General features: G+C 50.7%; 1 protein-coding gene across 1 annotated transcript in view; it reads left to right on the plus strand.

The window, feature by feature from the left end:
* Ksr2 (kinase suppressor of ras 2) overlaps window positions 1–20,027 on the plus strand; it is a 359,063-nt gene that overhangs the window by 78,082 nt on the left and 260,954 nt on the right. The window contains exons 2-3 of the mRNA XM_059249748.1: window positions 7,917–8,057; window positions 13,190–13,340. Of these exons, the coding sequence (XP_059105731.1) occupies window positions 7,917–8,057; window positions 13,190–13,340 (292 nt within the window). The remainder of the gene's footprint in view (window positions 1–7,916; window positions 8,058–13,189; window positions 13,341–20,027) is intronic.

Below are 20,027 nucleotides of genomic sequence, written 5' to 3' on the forward strand. Positions count from 1 at the left end.
TTCGAAAACATTTTCAGTCAGACAATTTTCTCCCCTGTCAGCCGGCCCCTCCTGCAGGGGTGTTATGACAATGGTTGCCCTGGCAACCGTGGGAAGGCCTTAGGCCTCTGGTTGCAGCTCCAGCGATTTCATTACCCTGGCGGGGTTTGACAGCCCTAGAGCTTTTGGTGGCACAGCCAGGGAGCCAGTCCTGCCCAGGCTGTGCCTTGGGAAAGGGCTCAGGGCTTCATGTCTGGAAGTCCGGTGGCCATTTCCAGTGATGCACATTTATCAAAAGACCAAAAAAAAAAAAAAAAAATGGACAGACCACTGCCTGTCTGCTGGGCAGAATCCAAATGCTGGGGGAATGAACACAGGCAGAGAGAGAGAGCCCCTGCTTGGAGCTGACAGGATGATGGGTGTGTGGCGGTGGGAAGGTGTAGCCATGGAAACCGGTAAACAGCATCATTTGCGATAAAGAGCGCTACCCGGGGTGTGGGGTGTGTGTGGAACTGGGTGTGCCAGGTTTGGAAGTGAGAACTCTGCAGGGTGGGAGGGAGACATCATTGCTGCCAGGAGACCTACCCCGTGGCAGGAGGGACAGGTACAAGGTCAGACCCCGTGGGTTCAGGACGGTTAGTAAGGAGGCTGTGGGGAATGGAGTTCTCAGGGCGGTCCTGAGGGCATGGTGGTTCTGTGCTGCCCGCCCGAAGGCTGGCTGTGTCATTCCTGGGCCCCAAGTGTCCCACCTGTATCGTGGGTGTGGTATGATCCCCAGCCCCAGCCGGCTGGTAGGTTCACACAGGCCTGGAAGATTGGGTGCATACCCCTCTTCAGCATACCCTGCCTTCCTCTCAGTTTTCCTGACCCATCGATCAGACAGTAGTGCCCAGGAGTGATGGCTTTTAGGCAGTAGCAAACCAAACTCCTGTGTGTTCCCTGCAGGTTTCTGCAGTTTGATTTGGAGTGAAAAAGTTTCCTGTTTCCCATTAGGGATTTGAGACATGATTATTTTTAGAGCTGTCGCATGTCTTGACTTTTAATTTTTTTTTTGTTGTTTATGCTGCTAAATTTACCATCATGCTAATATGGAATACAGTAATAAGGCGCGGGGATGCTTGGATGGAGTCTGGGCCTGCAAACAATTTCCATTTGCTGTGCGAGGGGCCGGGCTGCCCTCTGGTGTACAGATGGAGAATTGCACCCTAGGATCCCCGCACCTCTTAGCCAGGCTTGGAACGGCATCTGTGACCCCAGTAGCACTTCAGAGGGTGGGTACACTTGGACCAACCTTGCCGTAATTTTTTGGGGGGCCGGGGGACAGGGTTGCTTTACCGCCTTGGCTGTCCTGGAACTCGCTCTGAAGACCAGGCTGGCCTCAGACTCACAGAGATCTACCTGCCTCTGCCTCCTGAGAGCTGGGAATAAAGGTCTGCGCCACCACTGCCTGGTCCTTGAAGGTGGATACTTTGAATTGCTTTTTTCCACTTTAGCTCTGCTCAGATTTGAGTTGAGCATGACCTAAAGGTCAATTAGACCACCAGGCGGGACGAGGCCAATGGGCAGGGGTGAAGCCACCAAAGGCTCTTACCCTGTGTCTGTTTCGGTGGAGAAGCAAAGAGAGACCCTGAAAGTGGGCATTGGATGTCCTGAATTCGCATCCTGGCCCTGCCACGTCTTTGTCTGTGTGACTTTGGGATGGGGGGGTGTCCAACACCCCGGGCTCCATTTCCTCATCTGTCATACAGTTCCAATAATGTGACACCCGTGTCAAGCATGCCAACACATTCAAAAGAAGAGACATCAGGAACCATTTAAAAAAACTAATTTAGTGATGTTGAAAGATTTATTTATTATCACAGTGATTTTGGGTTGGTTCTGGGGCATGAACCTAGGACCTTATACATGCTGGTCATATGCTCTGCCACTGAGCTACACTTCTAATGTGAAATTAGAAGCCAAAATTCACCCCAAGGGTATGTTCCTGCTTGGCACACCTTCTCTGGTGATGGGCCAGCTTTTTCAGTTCCAGAGATTCTGTGGACAGAACTTTTGCAAAGATACGATAAAAATGACTCACTAGAAAATGGAACGGACAAAGAATGTGAGGCTGGCCTAGAAAACAGTTAAACTCAGCAGATACTGAGTGTCTGGCTCTCTGGGCTTACCTGAAGGGGCATGGCTTCTGTCTTCAGAACCCATCAGTCAGGAAGAGCACCGCCCCCCGTGGAGGGGCGTGGTGTAATAAGCTTTGTGCTTAGAACCACCTCCCAGAACTATAAGAGAAGGAAGGAGAGCGCTTGCTTCCCTTAGCAAGCCCAGTGCTCCCACCATTACCGTCCTGTGATAATGGATCCTTGCCGGGTAAGAGGCTGGCCCATCACTTCTGCATCTCAGATGCCCAGGCTGACCCTTGGCTGCCCTTCCCTCTTGGCTCCGACCACGTGGCCTTGCGGTTTCTGTTTGTCAAGTTGTCTTCCCAGAGATGGATGTGACCGCTCAGCTCACTTTCCCCCTTTTGATTCAGTCCAGGACCCAGCCCACAGAATGGTGCCACCACATGGAGGGTGGGTCTTTCCGCCTCAATTAACCTAATCTAGAAACGATGGTGATTGGAAAGGTTGTCAGTTTGACAATCAGGATTGAGGATCACCTGTTCCATTCATCGGACTTGGGTTCAAGACCAGGGTAAAATCTGATGATCTTGAGTCAGTGATGACCTTGGGCCAACGACTCCACCCCTCTTGGCTTCAGTATTTTCCTTTGTCAAATGTGGAAGGTGATCAGAACTTAAAACTGTCGCGAGGATTAAATGATTGATGAAAGGTGTCTGTCTTAGGACTGTTACTGGTAGCCATGATTGTGCTGTGACCTTAGTCTTGGGGAAGCAAGATTTCTAGGTAAACTGACTGCCATTAAAAGAGCTTTACTGGGGCTGGAGAGATGGCTCTGCCATTAAGGGCGCACACTGCACCTGCAGAGGACCCGGGTTCGGTTCCCAGCTTCCACACGGCAGCTCACAAGGGTTTGGAACTCCAGCTCCAGGAAATCTTATGCCCTCTTCTGGCCATTTCGGGGTCCTATAGGTACATGGTGCACATACATCCATGCAGGTAAATACGCACATATAAAGAAAATAAAGTAATAAAAGAAAATGGCACTATCAAGTCAGGCATCACAACACACATCTGTAATGCCTGCATTCAGGAGGCTGAGGCAGGAGGATCAAGATTTTAAATCCAGCTTGGACTTAGCTGTAAGACCTTGTCTGAACACACACACACACACACACACACACACACACACACACACACACACACATCTCAGCGTCTGAGAGTCCCTTTGTACTGTTTGCTGTCTGGTTTCTTTTTCACGTGATTAGGAAAATCATGGATTTGAGAAGATCTTTATTCTAAGATCACTGAGAACAACATGGAATGATGGCAGGTACATCTAAGTTTCTTTTTATTACACCTGTATGTGTGTGTGGTGCGCATGGTGTGTGTGTGTCTCACATGTTTGCGGGCACATGTGGATGAGGGTTGCACATGCTTGGATGTGCACATGCATATGGCAGCCAGAGGATTGCCATCCAGTGACTTCCTTCATTTCTCTCCACTTTACTGAGGCAAAGTCTCCCAAACTCAGAGCTCACCCATTCAGCTAGCCTACTCACCCTGGGGAGTCCTCTGTCTTCAGCTCCCGAAAGCTGGGATGGTAGGCAGGCACCCTCTCCACTCAGCTTTTGTGTGAATCCTGGGGATCCAAACTCTAGTCCTTATCCTCGCACAATGAGTGTGACGTAACACAACAAAACAAAAATGGCCGTGCCCTGTGTGAGGACCTGTATGTGGTGTTTCAGCGGGGGTGGGGGGTGGGGGATGGGGGGGTGGGGCTCAGGGAACCTAGATGCTGGGATCATGTGTGTGGGTATTAACACACTCATGACAGGCTTGCTGAGGGGCAATGCCCTCCAAGTTCTGTCCCACTCTCTCTCTATTCCCGTTCACATCGCACAGCACCGGCTTCCAGCACGCTATGTTCCCAAGCCAAACTTTAGAATCTTGTATGTCCCCCGCCCCATCAACAGCAGGGGATGTATATCATTCCCTGAGGACAACTGAGAACGACCAATTAACAACAAGAATCAACAAGGAAAACCCGTCAGCGATCCACCATAGAGAACTGCTCACATTTCACACACTTCTGCAGCCGTGGTCTGTACATCACACAGGTTTTCATGGTGTGTGGATGGAACCCAGGCCAGGAAGGTGCTCCTCTCCTGACCTACACTTCTAGGCTCCTTTAACTTTTTTTTTTCCCCAAGACAGGGTTTCTCTGTGTAGTTTTGGTGCCTGTCCTGGGTCTCGCTCTGTAGACCAGGCTGGCCTCGAACCCACAGAGATCTGCCTGGCTCTGCCTCCCGAGTGCTGGGATTAAAGGCGTGTACCACCACAGGACAGAAAGGGCTAGGGTTATGTAGAGAGACCCTGTCTCAATACCCACCTCCCTGCCTCCCCCAACCCCCACACCCCTCCTCCATGTACTCAGTCTAATATATTAGCAACTTTCTTCACGTCCCCCCTTAAGTATTAACTATGCCCTAAGCTCACAGAACGGCTGCAGTCCAGCTTCTCCTGGTTTAATTGATTGACGGAGTGATAGTTGGATTTTTATGGTGGCAGAGGTCAACTAAGGCCTTTGTTCACATGCTAGGCAGCGTAGCCAGCGCCCGCAGACCTGTTTGTGCTTTTGTTTATTTGAAATAGGGAGTCTCATGATATATCCCAGGCTAGTCTCAAATGCCTAGTCTAACTAACAATCCTCCTGCCTCAGCCTCCCAAGTGGGTGGAATGAGAGATGCCCACCACCACCGCTGGGCTCAGTTTGGTAGCTTTCTCCTCAAACAATGCAACTGTGCTTCCCAGAAAACATTTTTATATTGTTTTCGTTTTTAAATGTCACACCAAGGGCTGGAGAGATGGCTCAGAGGTTAAGAGCACTGACTGCTCTTCCAGAGGTCCTGAGTTCAATTCCCAGCAACCACATGGTAGCTCACAAACGTCCGTAATGAGATCTGGTGCCCTCTTCTGGCCTGCAGACATACATGCTGTATACATAATAAATAAATCTTAAAAAAAAAAGATTAAAAAAAATGTCACACCAAATTCATTTACATGAAACGAAACAAAACGAAACACAAATCTGTCCCTGAGTTGAGGGACCCGCACCACTGGCCACTAGGTCGTCTCTGGCTGGAGGCTTCCCTCCCTCTGGACATTTGGCCCAGAGGTTGCATCGATGTCTCTGTTTCTGAAGGTCTGGAATCAAAGTAGACTTTGAGAGCACACCCACCAATCTGAGAGGAAAGGCGACTGGTACTTGGGGGACTCAAACTCTGGGAGTCAGGCAAAAGTGAGTCCTGTTGCTCAGAGCCATACCCCTGCCCCGCCCCGCCCCACCTCACCCCTGCCCCTGCTCCACTCCTGCCTTTAAGGCAGTTGACTGGACACACAGTCCAGCTGGTGAGAGCTTGCTCAAACACTCATAGTCATGTAATAAAGCTTGGTAAGAATTTTTGCCCACATGGTGGTTTCTCTTGAAACTTTGGCTCTCTACCAGCCCTGGCCCTATATTACTCCAGGATGGCTTTGCAAGATCAGGACGCCTAGCTGGTGTCTCCAAACAATGATGGTTGCTCGGTCAGTTTGGCTTGGTGTCTTCAGCCATCACTGTTGGGGTTTGTGGTAGTTTGAATGTAATTGGTCCCCATTAGCTCATAGGGAGTGACACCATTTGGAGGTGTGGCTTTGTTGGAGTATGTATGGCCTTGTTGGAGGAAGTGTGTCGCTGTGGAGGCGGGCTTTGAGGTTTCATATGTGCTTAAGCCACGCCCAGTGTCTCAGTTCACTTCCTGTTGCCTATGCAAGATGGAGAACTCTCAGCTACCTCTCCAGCACCATGTCTGCCTGCACGCTGCCATATCCCACCATGATGATAATGGACTGAACCTCTGAAACTGTGAGCCACCCCAATTAAGAGTTGCCATGGTCATAGTGTCTCTTCACAGCAACAGAAACCCTAACTAAGATAGGGTTTGAATTGTGACCCCCCAATTTGAGTTGTAAGCCCTACTCATTTCATGTATTTTGTGTGTATGTGTGTGCATGTGTGTGCATACCTGCCATGGAGCATGTGGAGGTCAGAGGGCACCCCAAGGGAGTCAGTTTTCTCTGTCCACTGTGTGGGTCCTGGGAATTGAACTCAGGTCATCAGGCTTGGTGGCAAGCATCTTGAATTGCTGGGCCATCTTGCTGGCCCTCATTTCTTTAAATGTCTCTTATAGAGAGCTTTGCTTAATTATTGAAAAGATCGCTTGTGTATAAGGAAACAGAGCTACAGCTTGTTGCTTGGTACTGTTGGGTCCCCCATCCTGAGAAACTGAGTCTTACCCTCCCACATCGTTTCCTCTGCTTGGCATACTGAGATTGCTCCCCCTTTCTCTCCCCCTCCCTCTTTCCCTCCTCCCTTCTATCTCTTTCCTTCTAGATTGGTTTGTTTTTACTTATTTCTTTTTGTTTATAAGTGTTTGTCTGCATGTATGTACGTGCACCAGAAGAGTGCATCGGATCCCCTGGAACTGGAGTTACAGATGGTTGTGAGCTGCCGTGTGGGCGCTGGACACCAAACCCAGGTCCTCTGAAAGAGCAATTCCCCCCTCTTAAGTGCTTAGCCATTGTTCCAGCCCCCTGGATTGCCTTTCTTTGGTTAGTGTTGTTCACTTGTACAGAACTAGCCATGGACAAAACAAAGCACTGTTCCTTTTGCGTGTCCTGGCGTCTGTCCAGAAATATGGGCCAGGCCTTTTTGAAAATGCACTGGATAGCTCCCGGAGACTTGTGTATGACTTGCAAATCCAACCACGGAGCAATGTGTAAATGTCCTTTCTCCCCGCTCTGTTTCCTACCTCCGTTCTCCTCAGCCCAGAGGGTTAAGGATCCTTCCAGAAAGAGGCTCCGCGTTTACAGAGAAATTCATGGGCACATTTTGCCGGGGAGCGGGAGGAGATTCTGTTTGTCAAGACGTCTTCGAAACTGCTGTCTGCTTCTACATAGCACACTTCGTCTTTTTGTTTGAGGGTGGTGTGAACAGGGCTTCTGGGACCCTCCCCACTTACAGCCCCTTATCACCAGAAAAATGTTTATGCAGCTGGGGTTATGCAGGTGTAACTATTCTAATATTACTGATGATAAACCGTAATGGAGCTTATTTCATAGTGATTACGTATACACATGACGTCACCATTTATTAAATATGAAAGCACGCATGCGTACTAATGAGATGGGTATGCTTATTTGTTTTTATGTAAATAACTAAAACTTGACCGGACATTTGATATTTCACTCCGCAGAGTGTAGGACGTCTGACCATTTCTTAAAGCCCATCGATATTTTGATTTTTATCATCATCAATGCTGAGGACAGTGCTTTGCCTAAGAACAGAGCACAAGATGGTAGAAACAGGTCGAACACCATCTCAGAAATTGTTGGAAATTCAGTCCTAGTCCTAAGAGAATTTTTTCATGATTTTTTAAAAATAAAAACCAAGCCAGGTGGCGGTGGCATATATATGCCTTTAATCCCAGCACTCGGGAGGCAGAGCCAGGCGGATCTCTGTGAGTTCGAGGCCAGCTCTAACAAGATACCAGAGGCCAGGTACTTTATAAAGAAAGGAAGTGTGTTTGTGGCTTATGATTCTGGCGGCTGGAAGGTCCAGACAGCCTGTTGCTCTGTAACGTGGTGGGGGAAGGGGAGGAACTGGCTGCAGGATTGGCTCGGGTTAGCGAGCGCGGGCGGGCGGGCGATATCAGGGCTCCTCGCCCCTGCTCCCTGTGGCGGAGTCTCTGAGGCGTGTCTCTGTTCTCTCTGTCTCTGCAGAGCAAGCTGGTGAAGTACTTCAGCCGGCAGCTGTCCTGCAAGAAGAAGGTGACCCCGCAGGAGCGCAATGCCGAACTGGACGGCTTCCCCCAGCTCCGCCACTGGTTCCGGATCGTGGACGTGCGCAAGGAAGTCCTGGAGGTGACCACAGGCAGTCCCGAACCCCTTGGCCCTTACTGGCCAGAGACCGCCACTGGCTACTTCCTAGAAGGCAGAGCTCGGGCGGTGCCCAGCACAGACCCTGGCACATAGTCGGCCCTCAATAGGTGCTAGATGAAGGCTTGCAGGACCCCGGATGTTATCTGAGTGGGGGTTAAGGGCAAGGCTCCAGAGTCAGCATTTGTAGTTGGGGGTGTGGGGTTGGTTTAGAGTCAGGACTTGGTTTAGATCTGCCTCTCAATGGAGGCACACTAAGCCACCGTGTTGACCAGTGCTGCCCATTGACTTTGCTGTGGTGAGGGATGTTTTGTGTTTGTGCCATCTGATAGAGCAGCCATGGGCACACATGGCTTCTGGAGCACTAGGATTTCAATTAGTATGTGGGACCAAGGACCTGGCTTCTGAATTGTGTTTCATGCAAACTGCTATCTTGGATCACAGAGACTCAGGACACCAGTCTTTTCCACGTGGGTCATGGAGGCTGGGGGATGGTTCAGTGGGTGGAGTTCCTGCCGTGCAAACACGGGCCTGAGTTCAGTCCTCAGAACCCGCGTACAAAATCTGGGCATCCCAGCACTCGGGAGGCAGAGCCAGGCGGATCTCTGTGAGTTCGAGGCCAGCCTGGACTACCAAGTGAGTTCCAGGAAAGGCGCAAAGCTACACAGAGAAACCCTGTCTCGAAAAACCAAAAAAAAAAAAAATAAAAAAAAAATAAAAAATAAAAAAAATAAAAAAAAATCTGGGCATGACGGCATGCTCTGGTAATGCCAGGGCTGGGGAGGCAGAAACAGGCGGGTCCTGGGGGTGCACACGTGTGCTCACACATGTGCGCACACACACACACTCACACACACACACAAATATACATAACTGTTGTACATGCCTTCCTCCCCCTCCTCCTCCTCCACCTCTTCCCCTCCTCCTCCCCTTCCTCCTCCTCCTCTTTCTTCTTCTAGTCTCATGTAACCCAGGCTAGCATTAAACTCACTCTCTAGCTACAGGTGGTCTTGAACTTGTGTCCCTCCCTCCCCCCTCTGCCCCCCAAGTGCTGGTACCACAGGTGTGAGCCCCAACCTCTCTTTTCTGAAGTAGCTGATGCATGAAAGGACGAGGCGACCCACATCAAATGCCCGGTTCAGAGCGAGGCTCTCGATAGCACCCAGTGAACAGCTCAGGGCTTTGCAGGAATGGTCGCGATGTCTGGGCCTCCGGGGCTCTTTTTAGAAACCTTTGGGGTCTCACTATGAGCTCTATGGTACAGGGAGAGAAACTGAGGCCCAGAGGAGCAGTCACTTGTCGGTGACGAGTGGGTGGGGCTAGTGCACCAGGCTGGATGGACTCCAGGGCATCCGGTGGGAGTCTCTGAAGTCTGTTTATTTTTCCTGAGGTTGGGCAGACCATGGGGTGCCCCTGCCTGTGGGAGCGCAGGGTCCCTTACTTCACATACCACAAAGTCATCATTCTACTCAGGGATTGTCATTGAGGGGAGAGATCTCCCTCAGCCCTGCCAGCTCTCAACCTTGAGCTGTACCCTGCTCCTGTATTCTTCCATCTACCATCCACACAGTTACACACACACACACACACACACACACACACACACACACACACACACGCTCCAGCATTGCATGAATTTCTACACCACTAGTTTCACGCCCAGGATGGCCAGAATGCCTGGGGGTGGCGTGTTTCTTACAATATTTTTAGGATGAATGAAAGGCCACATCTTAGTTTTCTTTCCAATTACTGTGATGAAAGCAACTTTTTTTTGGGGGAGGGAGTGAGGGTTGATTGGCTCACCATTCCAGGTCATAGCCCATCACTGTAGGGAGTCAGGGAATGAAGCAGTCAGTCACAGCCACTGTCAAGAGCAGAGAGAATGCATGCGCACATGCTATTGCTGGGCTCACTTGCTCCTTTTTTTATCGTCTGGAACCTGAGGCTTAGGGAGGATGCTGCCCATAGTGGATGGACCTTCCCACACTAAATTAACGTAGCCAGGACAATCCGCCATGTACCTGCCCACAACTTGATCTAGAGAATCCCTCCGAGAGACTCTCTTCCTAGGTGACTCTAGATTGTGTCTGGTTGACAATTAAACTAAGCACCATGGTACAAATGGTACAGTTTGATTGCACAGCTCAGGGTACTTCTTTTTTTTTTTTTTTTTGGTTTTTCGAGACAGGGTTCCTCTGTGTAGTTTTGCACCTTTCCTGGGACTCACTTGGTAGTCCAGGCTGGCCTCGAACTCACAGAGATCCGCCTGGCTCTGCCTCCGAGGGCTGGGATTAAAGGCGTGCGCCACCACCGCCCGGCCTCAGGGTACTTCTTAAAGGCTTTGGGATTATATAAATGTTTATGTACCCAGGGCCCCTCATGGGGCAGGTAAAGCAGAAGTAAGTCTTCTAGAGAAAGGTTTGAAAAATGGTGTTCTTCAAACTGTGCCTGATGGGCAGATGAGTTTTGTTTGAATGATCAGATCTGGTCTTATTTTATTTTGACCCAACAACTTAAAAACCTGTTTTCTCAAGTCTGGAGATCTCTAGTTTCAAAGCCACAAGTACTGGTTATACAGAAGGGAATCCTTTTCTGACATGATGAACCACAGTCGGCAGCTCCTTCGGGCCCTGAGGTTCCTCCAGTTCACCCCTTTTTGAGGCTCTTAGTCCCCCAGCCAGGGAGTGAAGGCTCCCTGCCTGCAGTTCACACGCTTGTCCACCAGGGGATGCTCTCACGCAGGAAAGGGATCTATGGAGGCAGCTGTGAGATGTGCCCTGGGTTCGAATGCTGCTTCTCTACTCTTCTTGCTATGTGACTTGGGTAAAGGGTTTAACTTATCTGGGCCTGAGCATCCGGGTCTGCTGGTGGTGGTAACAAATCACTTTGGCTGAGGATTCACTGCAATAGTAGACACCTTGTGGGTGAAAATCTAAGTACAGTTACCCAATAAACCAAACATGCACACAGATACGTACACATGCACTCACACACATGCATATCACACACATACACATCCATGTGCACACATACACTCACGTACATACATATATCTATCACGCACACACATTAACAATACACATACACCCTTATTCACACACATCCTCACATATCTCTGGACCTCCATTCCCATCTACAGGCATACATCCACACCTGTGTGCACACATCCACAAACATACACACACACACTATATATATATATACACACACACACACACACACACACACACATATATATACACACCCACACACATACACCCCTGTGTGTGCACGCATACACACACATACACAAGTGTATGTCCATACACACTTTCACATGGTCTTTGTGGTATTACTTGTGTGTTAGGTGCGGTAAATACTATCCAAGCTGGGATGATTTTACCAAAACACACACAAACTTTCTTTGGCCCAGGTAGTTACAGGTTTCTTCACTTTTCTTATCATTAAAAAGTTTTGCGTGTGCTCTTTTAGGAGCCTAAGAGTCAAGATAACCTGAACACACACACACACACACACGCACACACACACACACACCCCTTTTAAATCGTAGGATGAAAACGCACAGTGGGGTCCCACAGCAAGGATTGGAGGACTTTAACTCGCGCACCTGTCCCAGCTTTCACCGACTGTTAACGCCACGCAGTCTAAAACCACCTGAGAAAAGAGCCCTAACGGAACAATCGTCTTCACCAGGGCGGCCTCGGGCTGCATCTGTGAGCGTCTTGATTGCTGATTGACGCGCGGGCCCAGCCCACTGTGGGCGGTGCCGTCCCTAGGTACCCGGCCCCGTGCTGCATAAGGAAGGCGGCCAGCCTGAGAAGAGGCAGCACACGGTGTCCTTCTCGATTTTCTTCAGGGATGAGCTGTGACCTGGAAGCGTAAGCTGAGCAAACCCTTCTTCCCAGGTTGCTATTGGTCAGAGTGTTTTTATCAGGGCAGCCGGGCTCAACCTAGAACAGCGTTGTTCTCTGTTCACCCTGCACCCCTAACCCTGGCAGGTCCAGCTGAAGGAGGCTTACCCGCACTGTGTTCCTACTTGTCTCTAGATGACTCAGTTTTTGTCCCCGTCCCTGCCCTGACTTCACAGTCACTGTCTGGCCTCTGGCTTTTGCCCTGTAGCTCTTTTTTTTTGGTAAAGTATTTATTTTATTTATTTATTTTAGTGAAAAATGGAATTTATGGACTCTGCTTTATGCGACTCTGTATGTTATTGTAATACATAGTCATGGCCACAAGAGGGCAGAAGGAGCCCACAATATCGCCCATAACCACCCACACATTTACAAGCCTTATTTAAATAATAACAATATAGTATGCATGTGTAAAAACCTTTGGCTCCCATTAGATACTATGAATGAAGGCTTTTCTTGCCTTCATTGAGGACATTGTTTAGGGAGGGGACTGTTTGCAGAGCAGGGAAAGGGCCACCTGTCCAACACATTGCAACCTGGGAATCCCACTTCTTCTGTCCCCAGCTCCTTTGTTCAGAGAGGTCCTTTTTCTTTGCTCTGTATTATTCCTCAGCCTTACCACCTAGCTTGATGTTGCTCAGCAATTTTTCAAGATTCATTTCCAGCCTCAAGCCACCCATGGCACTTGGGTTACCTTCCTCTTAGGCTCTTAAAGGCCCCGTATGACTCCTAGACCCTGTGGGTGCTTCAGGAAGGAAGCTGAGAGTGGAGGAAGTTTTGTGTCTCATTGGCTTGTTCTGAGTCAACCCTGCCCAAATTCAGCAGAGTCATATACTCACAGAAGTACGAAATGGGGGGTGGGTGGGCTGACTTGATGGGGTTCAGAAGCTGGACCGCGTGTGTGGATCATGTTGATCATGTACTGAGTGTGCAACTCCATTTTGTAAGTGAGAAGAGCAAGGCCTAGAGTGGTTAAGTAACCGGTCTAATTGAGTAGCAAATGGGAGACCCCAAATTCAAGTGTTTGCACAGTGCGGTGTCTCTCCCCGGGTACCAGCAGAGGGCAGTGTGGAGGCGCCGCTGCGCTGTTTTCCTCTGCAGTTCCCCCGAGTGCCACGAGAGGGCGGTATGGAAATGCCACGCTATTCTGTCTGGCCAGGCACTTGGGTTCCAGGTCCAGCTGACTGCCTTTGTCCCCTCCTTTAGGAGATCTCCCCTGACCAGCTGAGCCTGGAGGACCTCCTAGAGATGACAGATGAGCAGGTGTGCGAGACGGTAGAGAAGTACGGCGCCAACCGGGAGGAGTGTGCCCGGCTCAACGCCTCCCTGTCCTGTCTCAGGAATGTGCACACAGCAGGTGAGCAGCCCAGGAGGTCAGGATTGTCCACTGTCCTTCAGGCTTTCTGTGCAGGTCAGCACATAAAAGAGTGGACCCTGGAAAGCCAGCTCAGGAGTAGAGACGGCTGTGAGATTTGGAAGTAGGCGGGGTTTGAATGCCACCCTGCAGAGGATGGCTCACTGTGGGTCCTGGAGTATTTTGATCTTGATGTGGGAATCTTGGGAGGCCAGGGTCCTTCCTCCGTCAGACACTGGGAAGTGGTCTTGCGTCCTGAGTAGCAGCTCTGCTTAGTATGCAAAAACACTATGCATTCTTTGTAACAGAAATCAGGTTGTAATTGCCCGGGTTCTGGGCTCCAGGGACCTACAGTTGTCGTTTTACTGTATTTTCTGGAGCAATCCTGCCATGCCAACCGGTATATACTCCTCTTCCCTCCTTCCTCCTTTTTCCTCCTCCTTTTTCCTCCTCCTTCTTCCTCCTCCTCCCTCCTCCTCTTCCTCCTCCTCCCCTCCTCCTCCTTCTCCTCCTTCTCTCTCCTCTCTCCTCTCTCTCTCATTTTTTCCCCCATAGCACCGGTAAGATTATTTAGACATATTACTTTAAAATTCTTTTTCTTCTGTGGCTTTGCTTTATTAATAATTTACAATCTAAATTTGTCATCGTTTTTCCTGGATCGTTCCAATTAATCGCTCAAAAACTGTGATGCAGGGCCGGGGATGTGGCTCAGTGAGTTGGTAGAGGGTTTGTGGAGCGGATCCGCGCTTGATCCCCCGCACCTTGAAAATGAGGTGTGGTGGTGCACGACTCTAACCCCTGCATTTGGGAGGCAGAAAGAGAGGATTGGGAGTTTAAGATCATGCTTGGTTACACGGAGAGTTTGAAGCCAGTGTGGGATACCGAGACCCTGTCTCAAGAGAAAAAAGACGAAAACCCACGGAGTTTATTAGCGGAGCATTAACAGTAGGCGGCTGAAACTTGCCTTCGCTCTGGGCTCCTGGGCTCCCTGCAAACTGTTGCAAAAAACCAGCCCTGCTGTTTCAGTTCTCACCACAAGGTGGCGCCGCCGACCACAGGTCTGGCACACCCCGGCGGCTGTTAATGCTTAACTCTGGTTAGAAAACATGCAACCAGCAATTACGGTTTACGGAGTGACTGCTAATATGCCAGGAGGGTGGAGGACCCGCCAGTGAACCAGATCGAACAGGTTTCCGGTGTGCAGGCCTGAGGACCTCCGCTCCATCTTAAGAACCCCCGTTAAGAAAAAGCCAGTTGTGGGGCATAGGCTTGTCATCCCGGTGTCGGGGAGGCATAGACAGGTGGGTCCCTGCGGCGTGCTGGTCAGCCAGCCTGGCCCACTCGGCCAGTTCCAGCTGAGTGAGAGATACAGCCTCAGACAACAACAAAACAAAAACCCCACGGAGTCACATCCTAACTGTATGCCCTGCCCTCTATCAAATGCTGGCCATGGTCTGCCACTCATGCATGTCACTTAGGGGTGGTGAGCTGTGGCCTGAAAAGATAACAATCTGTGCGTTGTAAGGATAGCTGAGGGGCCTCTTTCAGAGGATCTTGCCTTGAGTGTGAGCACCCACATGGCAACTTACAACTGCCTGTAACTCCAGCTCCAGGGGATCGATGTCCTCTTCTGGCCTCTGCGGGTTCCTTCAGATATGAAGCATAAAGTCATATACACATATATACATATATATATATATACATATATATATATACATATACATATATATGTAGACAGACAGACATGTGCATGCATATCTTTGCATACACACACAATACACACTTTACACCTTTAGTCCCAGCATTTGAGAGGATGAGGCAGGTGGATCTCTGAGTTTGAGGCCAGCCTGGTCTACATAGCAAGTTCAGGGTAGTCAGTGCTACATAGTGAGATCCTGTCTCAAAAAATTAAACCAGCTGGGCAGTGGTGGCACACGTCTTTAATCCTAGCACTCGGGAGGCAGAGACAGGCGGATCTCTGAGTTTGAGGCCAGCCTGGTCTACAAATCCAGTTCCAGGACAGCCAGAACTACACAGAGAAACCCTGTCTCAGAGGAAAAAATAAATAAACCAAACCAAAACAAAAAAGCCTTCAAACTAAACCAAACAAACAACAAAATTAATATCTTTTAAAAAATATTTATTTAATGTGCATTGGTGTTTTGCCAGCATGCATGTCTGTGTGAAGGTATTGGATCCCCTGGAACTAGAGTTACAGACAGTTGTGAGCTGCCATATGGGTGCTGGGAATTGAACCCGGGTCCTCTGGAAGAGCAACCAGTGCTCTTAACCTCTGAGCCATCTCTCCAGCCCCCAAAATTAATCTTAAAAAAGAAAAACACCACCAATGTAGTTCATGCTTGCTGGCTCCATCTCAGGTACTTCTGAGATGTTCCCATGGCAACAGTGTGCTATGCCCCGCTTCTGAGTTGCCTTCTGGACAGCATGGGGTATGAGCTGTTCTGCCCAGCTCTTGTGGCATGTGGGGCCAAGGCGGCTGCCACTCAGACCTCCCGGGGGAACAATGGCGACCAGCCCTGAGTCTCCTCACTCCTGCCTCCCTTCTGTGATATCCACAGGTAGCTACGTTACCACATCGTATTTTTTGCCTTTCTTTGGGTGCCTCTCCTCCACAGGCTTGTGTACCTACCTCTGTTTGCTGTGTGCTTCCAGGGTGAAGGTCAATATCTGGTACCCGGGGTTGGGGATTTAGCTCAGTGGTAGAGTGCTTGCCTAGCAAGCGCAAGGCCCTGGGTTCGGTCCTCAGCTCTGGAAAAAAAAAAATATCTGGTACCCAGTAAGAGTTTAATAAATAATTTGAATACCCTCTTCTCCATGCCTGGCCCATGAAAATCTAGCAGTGGCTTGAAGCATGTATCTCTCCAGGGACTGAAGATGTCTAATGATTTGACTTCTACATGGACTGTGTTCTCACTTCCCTTTCAAGCCCTAAAATGTATATTCTAGATGTATTTATTTGTGTGTATGTGTATGTATGGTATATGCACATCAATGTGTGTGTGTGTGTGTGTGTGTGTGTGTGTGTGTGTGCGTGTGCGTACATCTGTGTGGCGCACAGAGCTCAGAAGGACATGCCAAGTGTATTCCTCCATCATTCTCTACCGGATTCTCTGAGGCAAGGTCTTTCTGAACCTGAAACTCATGCTTCTCCACTAGGAGGCAGCAAGTCCCAGCAATCCTCCTGTCTCCGCCCTCCCCAGGGCTGAGGTTCTAGGCATGTGCCAGACGCCTGGGTTGTTACCTGTGAGCTGGGATCTGAAGTCCACTCAGCACTCTCCCAAGCCGTCTCTGCAGACCCAAAAAACTCGATGAGCCGCTAATCCTGCAGCACCCCAGATGAAGTCTGGGTGTCCCATCTCACACTTGCCGCTCTGCCCAGAGCTCCCGGCCCCTCCCCATTCATATCCTCAGACCCAAAGCCTGGCTTTCCCAGAAGCTCCTCCTGGACCCCACAAACTGAGCTGACCTCTGACTCTTGACCCCTAAGGATGTCACAGACATTCATCGACTCCCAAGGACTGTACCATAGAGTTCCTCTCCACCTCTCCTACCTCTTCTCACCCTAGTCTTGTCCTGGTGAATTTTACCCCAGCCACAGTGGACTCCCCTTATAGCACGGCTGACTCGATTCTGCCTCGAGGCTCCTGCCCCTCAGGGAATGAATGGACACGTCTGTCAGCATGCCCCATGGCGACTGTTTTCTGGTCTGCCACCCTCATTGGAGCAGGACCCTCCTGTAGGCGCACACCTGCTGCCCTTGGTCCTCAGCATCCTGACCAGGTTGAATTAAAACTGCAAGCGAGGGCCGCGCTGTGCCTGCCGTAGTTCTCCACCAGGGGGCAGCAGCAAGCCAGCCACCACGGTTCCTTCCTGTTTTCAACGCGCTCCTGCTTTCAAAAACTGTAATTAGTTTCTTGAAGCTTCTCTGTCTCCCCCGCCGGACTCTTCCCCTCCCAGTGACTGCAAAGCCCCAGAGGGAGCAGTCTGGATCCTCTGCTCACTTCTCCCGCTGGGGGGATCAGCCCCAGACCTGAAACTGAAGGAGGATCACTCTTGGAACATGCAAGGGGTCCTCAAGCCAGGGCTGCTTAACCAAGTAGATCTGGGGCGGCCGAAGCCCCAACATTCCAGAACTCGTCGGATAGGGCTAGCTGCTGCTGCACGCCCCATGCTCCCATGCTGTTTGCCCTGCGGAGATGTATGCTGAGCGGTCAGGAAGGGGATGGTGGTTAGGTTTGGGGTGGGGCGAGGACCGAGCAGGGGCCATTAGGGCAGCAGCAAGCACAGTGCATGGTGTGGCTGGATGGGGGTTGTGGGTAGAAAGGAAAAGCGGAGCAGGCCATGGGGGCGGCAGGACCTTTGGAATGCGTGGTGGCTGTCACGTGGACAGGGGGACAAGGTGTGCCACCAGCCACCTCGCTCTCTCCCTTTCTAACCTCTTGTTCCTTTAGTTTTTTTTTTTTTTTTAATTGTTGTAATAGGGTCTTATGTAGCTCAGGCTGATCCTCCTGTCTCCACGTCCCAGGTGCTGGGCCTGCAGACATATATCCACACCTGGCTTAGTAGCCTGCTTGCTTTCTTTTATCTTCCATCCATCTGTCTGTCTGTGTGTGTCTATGTGTATGTATTTCTTTCTTGCGCCCCTGGGGACCGAACTCAGGCCTTGAGTAGGCTGGACTAGAGCTGTAGGTACAGCAGGAGCTCCGTCACGGGCTCCTCGGGCTCAGCCCTTCATCATTTCCTGGGAGTGCAGAACTTAGAATCGGGCACACTTGACTTCGGATTCTGCCGTGGCTTTGGGCCTGGTTGCCGTGATTCTGAGCTGAGTAATTCGAGTGCAGGAGAGATGATGGGTATGTCCACACCGTGGTTGTGGTGAGGGTGATGTGAGATGATGCAGGCAGAGTACAGGGCCTGCTCTGAGCGAGGCACATGATGCTCTAGTGAGCCCCTAATGTCTGTGTAGTTTTATCACCATCATGTCGTCACACCCGCTCCTGGGCTAACATCACCATCACTGCCACCACCATCACCATTATCATCATCACCACCACCATCACCATCACCACCATCACCACCATCACCACCATCACCAGCATCACCCACCACCACCACCATCATCATCACCATCACCACCATCATCACCACCACCACATCTGTCCCTCCTCCGCCTTCCACTGACTTCTCTTCACTTCCCACACTTGTTTCTTTTTTCTCAGCCCCCCCCCCCCCGGTTGTCCATTCCTCTGACTGTAGCAAAATACCTTATGCTGGTGGTTTATAGTGAACAGAAATGTGTCACCTAGAGACTGGGACATTCACCGTCAGTGCTTTGTGGAGAGGGCCAGCTCCTCACAGATGAGGCCAGGCAGCCCCCAAGGTCTCCTTTCCCAGGATACGAAGGGCTTGTTCACTGCCTGCCTTTCCCTTCCTCCCTACGTGGGCTGAGAGCTCACTCTGAGCCTGTCTGACCTCCGGGGCTGGCGGCTTTTCTCAGGGACCCAGGCTTGAGCAGAGACTTAATATAAGTGACTCTTCTGTCAGTTAGGGGGACAGGCAGGTTCCTGTGGTGGGAGGGAGGGTGGGGAACCCCAGGCATGCTAAAGATTGGTCGGGGTTACTGGGGGTGAGTGGTTGGTGCCCACTGGACAGAGGCCACCACAAAGGGCTCACTCTGAATGGTTGCCAGTCACGTGACTTCAGACAGCCGTGGTAGCTGTAGCATAGAGCAGTGGTCCAGAGTAAGGTGAGACACTGGACGTCCTTCACGAGGCCAGGGGTCCACGCGGGGAGAGGGTCGGAGCAGGGTGCTGGTCCCCAGGTCTTTGCTGGTCTGTTTGGTCCCTGGGCCCCAGGTCTTTGCTGGTCTGTTTGGTCCCTGGGCCCCTCCTGAGTATCGGGTGGGGAGAGAGCTGGCAGCCGGGAGCAGGAAGCAGCAAGGCCCTGAAATAGACCAGCCTCAGATGCTCCGTGGCTTCTCACCAGTTGGGCTTTGAATGAGACCCCCGAAGCTGCCTGCAGCGCCACCAACTCCCTTTGACGAGAACAAAGTGGGTCTTGATTGCTCTATTGTGTGACTTGCTTCTGACTTGGGGAAAGCTGGGGGAAGAACAGTTCCCTTCCCAGAGATGCTCACAGGGACCGGCGTGTGCCAGCGTGATGCTACGTCCCTCTTCCCACGGCCTGCTCTCGAGGGTCCCTCCCATGCATGGAGCACCCCTCAGGATACATGTGCATGGAGACAGAAGCCTGCCCCGGATGCACTCTGTTCCTGTGGCTCATCCGCTCACCCTGTAACGACCCACAGGACTTCTGCCTCATCAGTGCTGGTGACCAGGGTCCCAATGATAGGGAGCCTTCGTCCCTGGGGACCTGTATTCCTAAACTGTCCAGTAATGCAGCCTCTAGGTTCCTCCATTAAGAGAAGTTTCAGTTAGAGACTGTTTCTTCATCTCCATTGACCCATTGCCACAGTGGCTAGTGAGTACCTTTTTGGCCCCGTACACTTACAGAACTTTCCTTGCATTGAAGAGAGTTTGCACGTGTGTGTGTGTGTGTGTGTGTGTGTGTGTGTGTGTGTGTGTGTATGCATATGTATGTACACATATATGTGGAAGCAGAAGACAGCCTCAAACGTCATGCCTCACACGCCCATCTGCCTTATTTTGA

This window comes from Peromyscus eremicus, chromosome 23 (assembly GCF_949786415.1).
Source record: "Peromyscus eremicus chromosome 23, PerEre_H2_v1, whole genome shotgun sequence".
In the NCBI taxonomy this organism is placed as follows: domain Eukaryota; kingdom Metazoa; phylum Chordata; class Mammalia; order Rodentia; family Cricetidae; genus Peromyscus; species Peromyscus eremicus.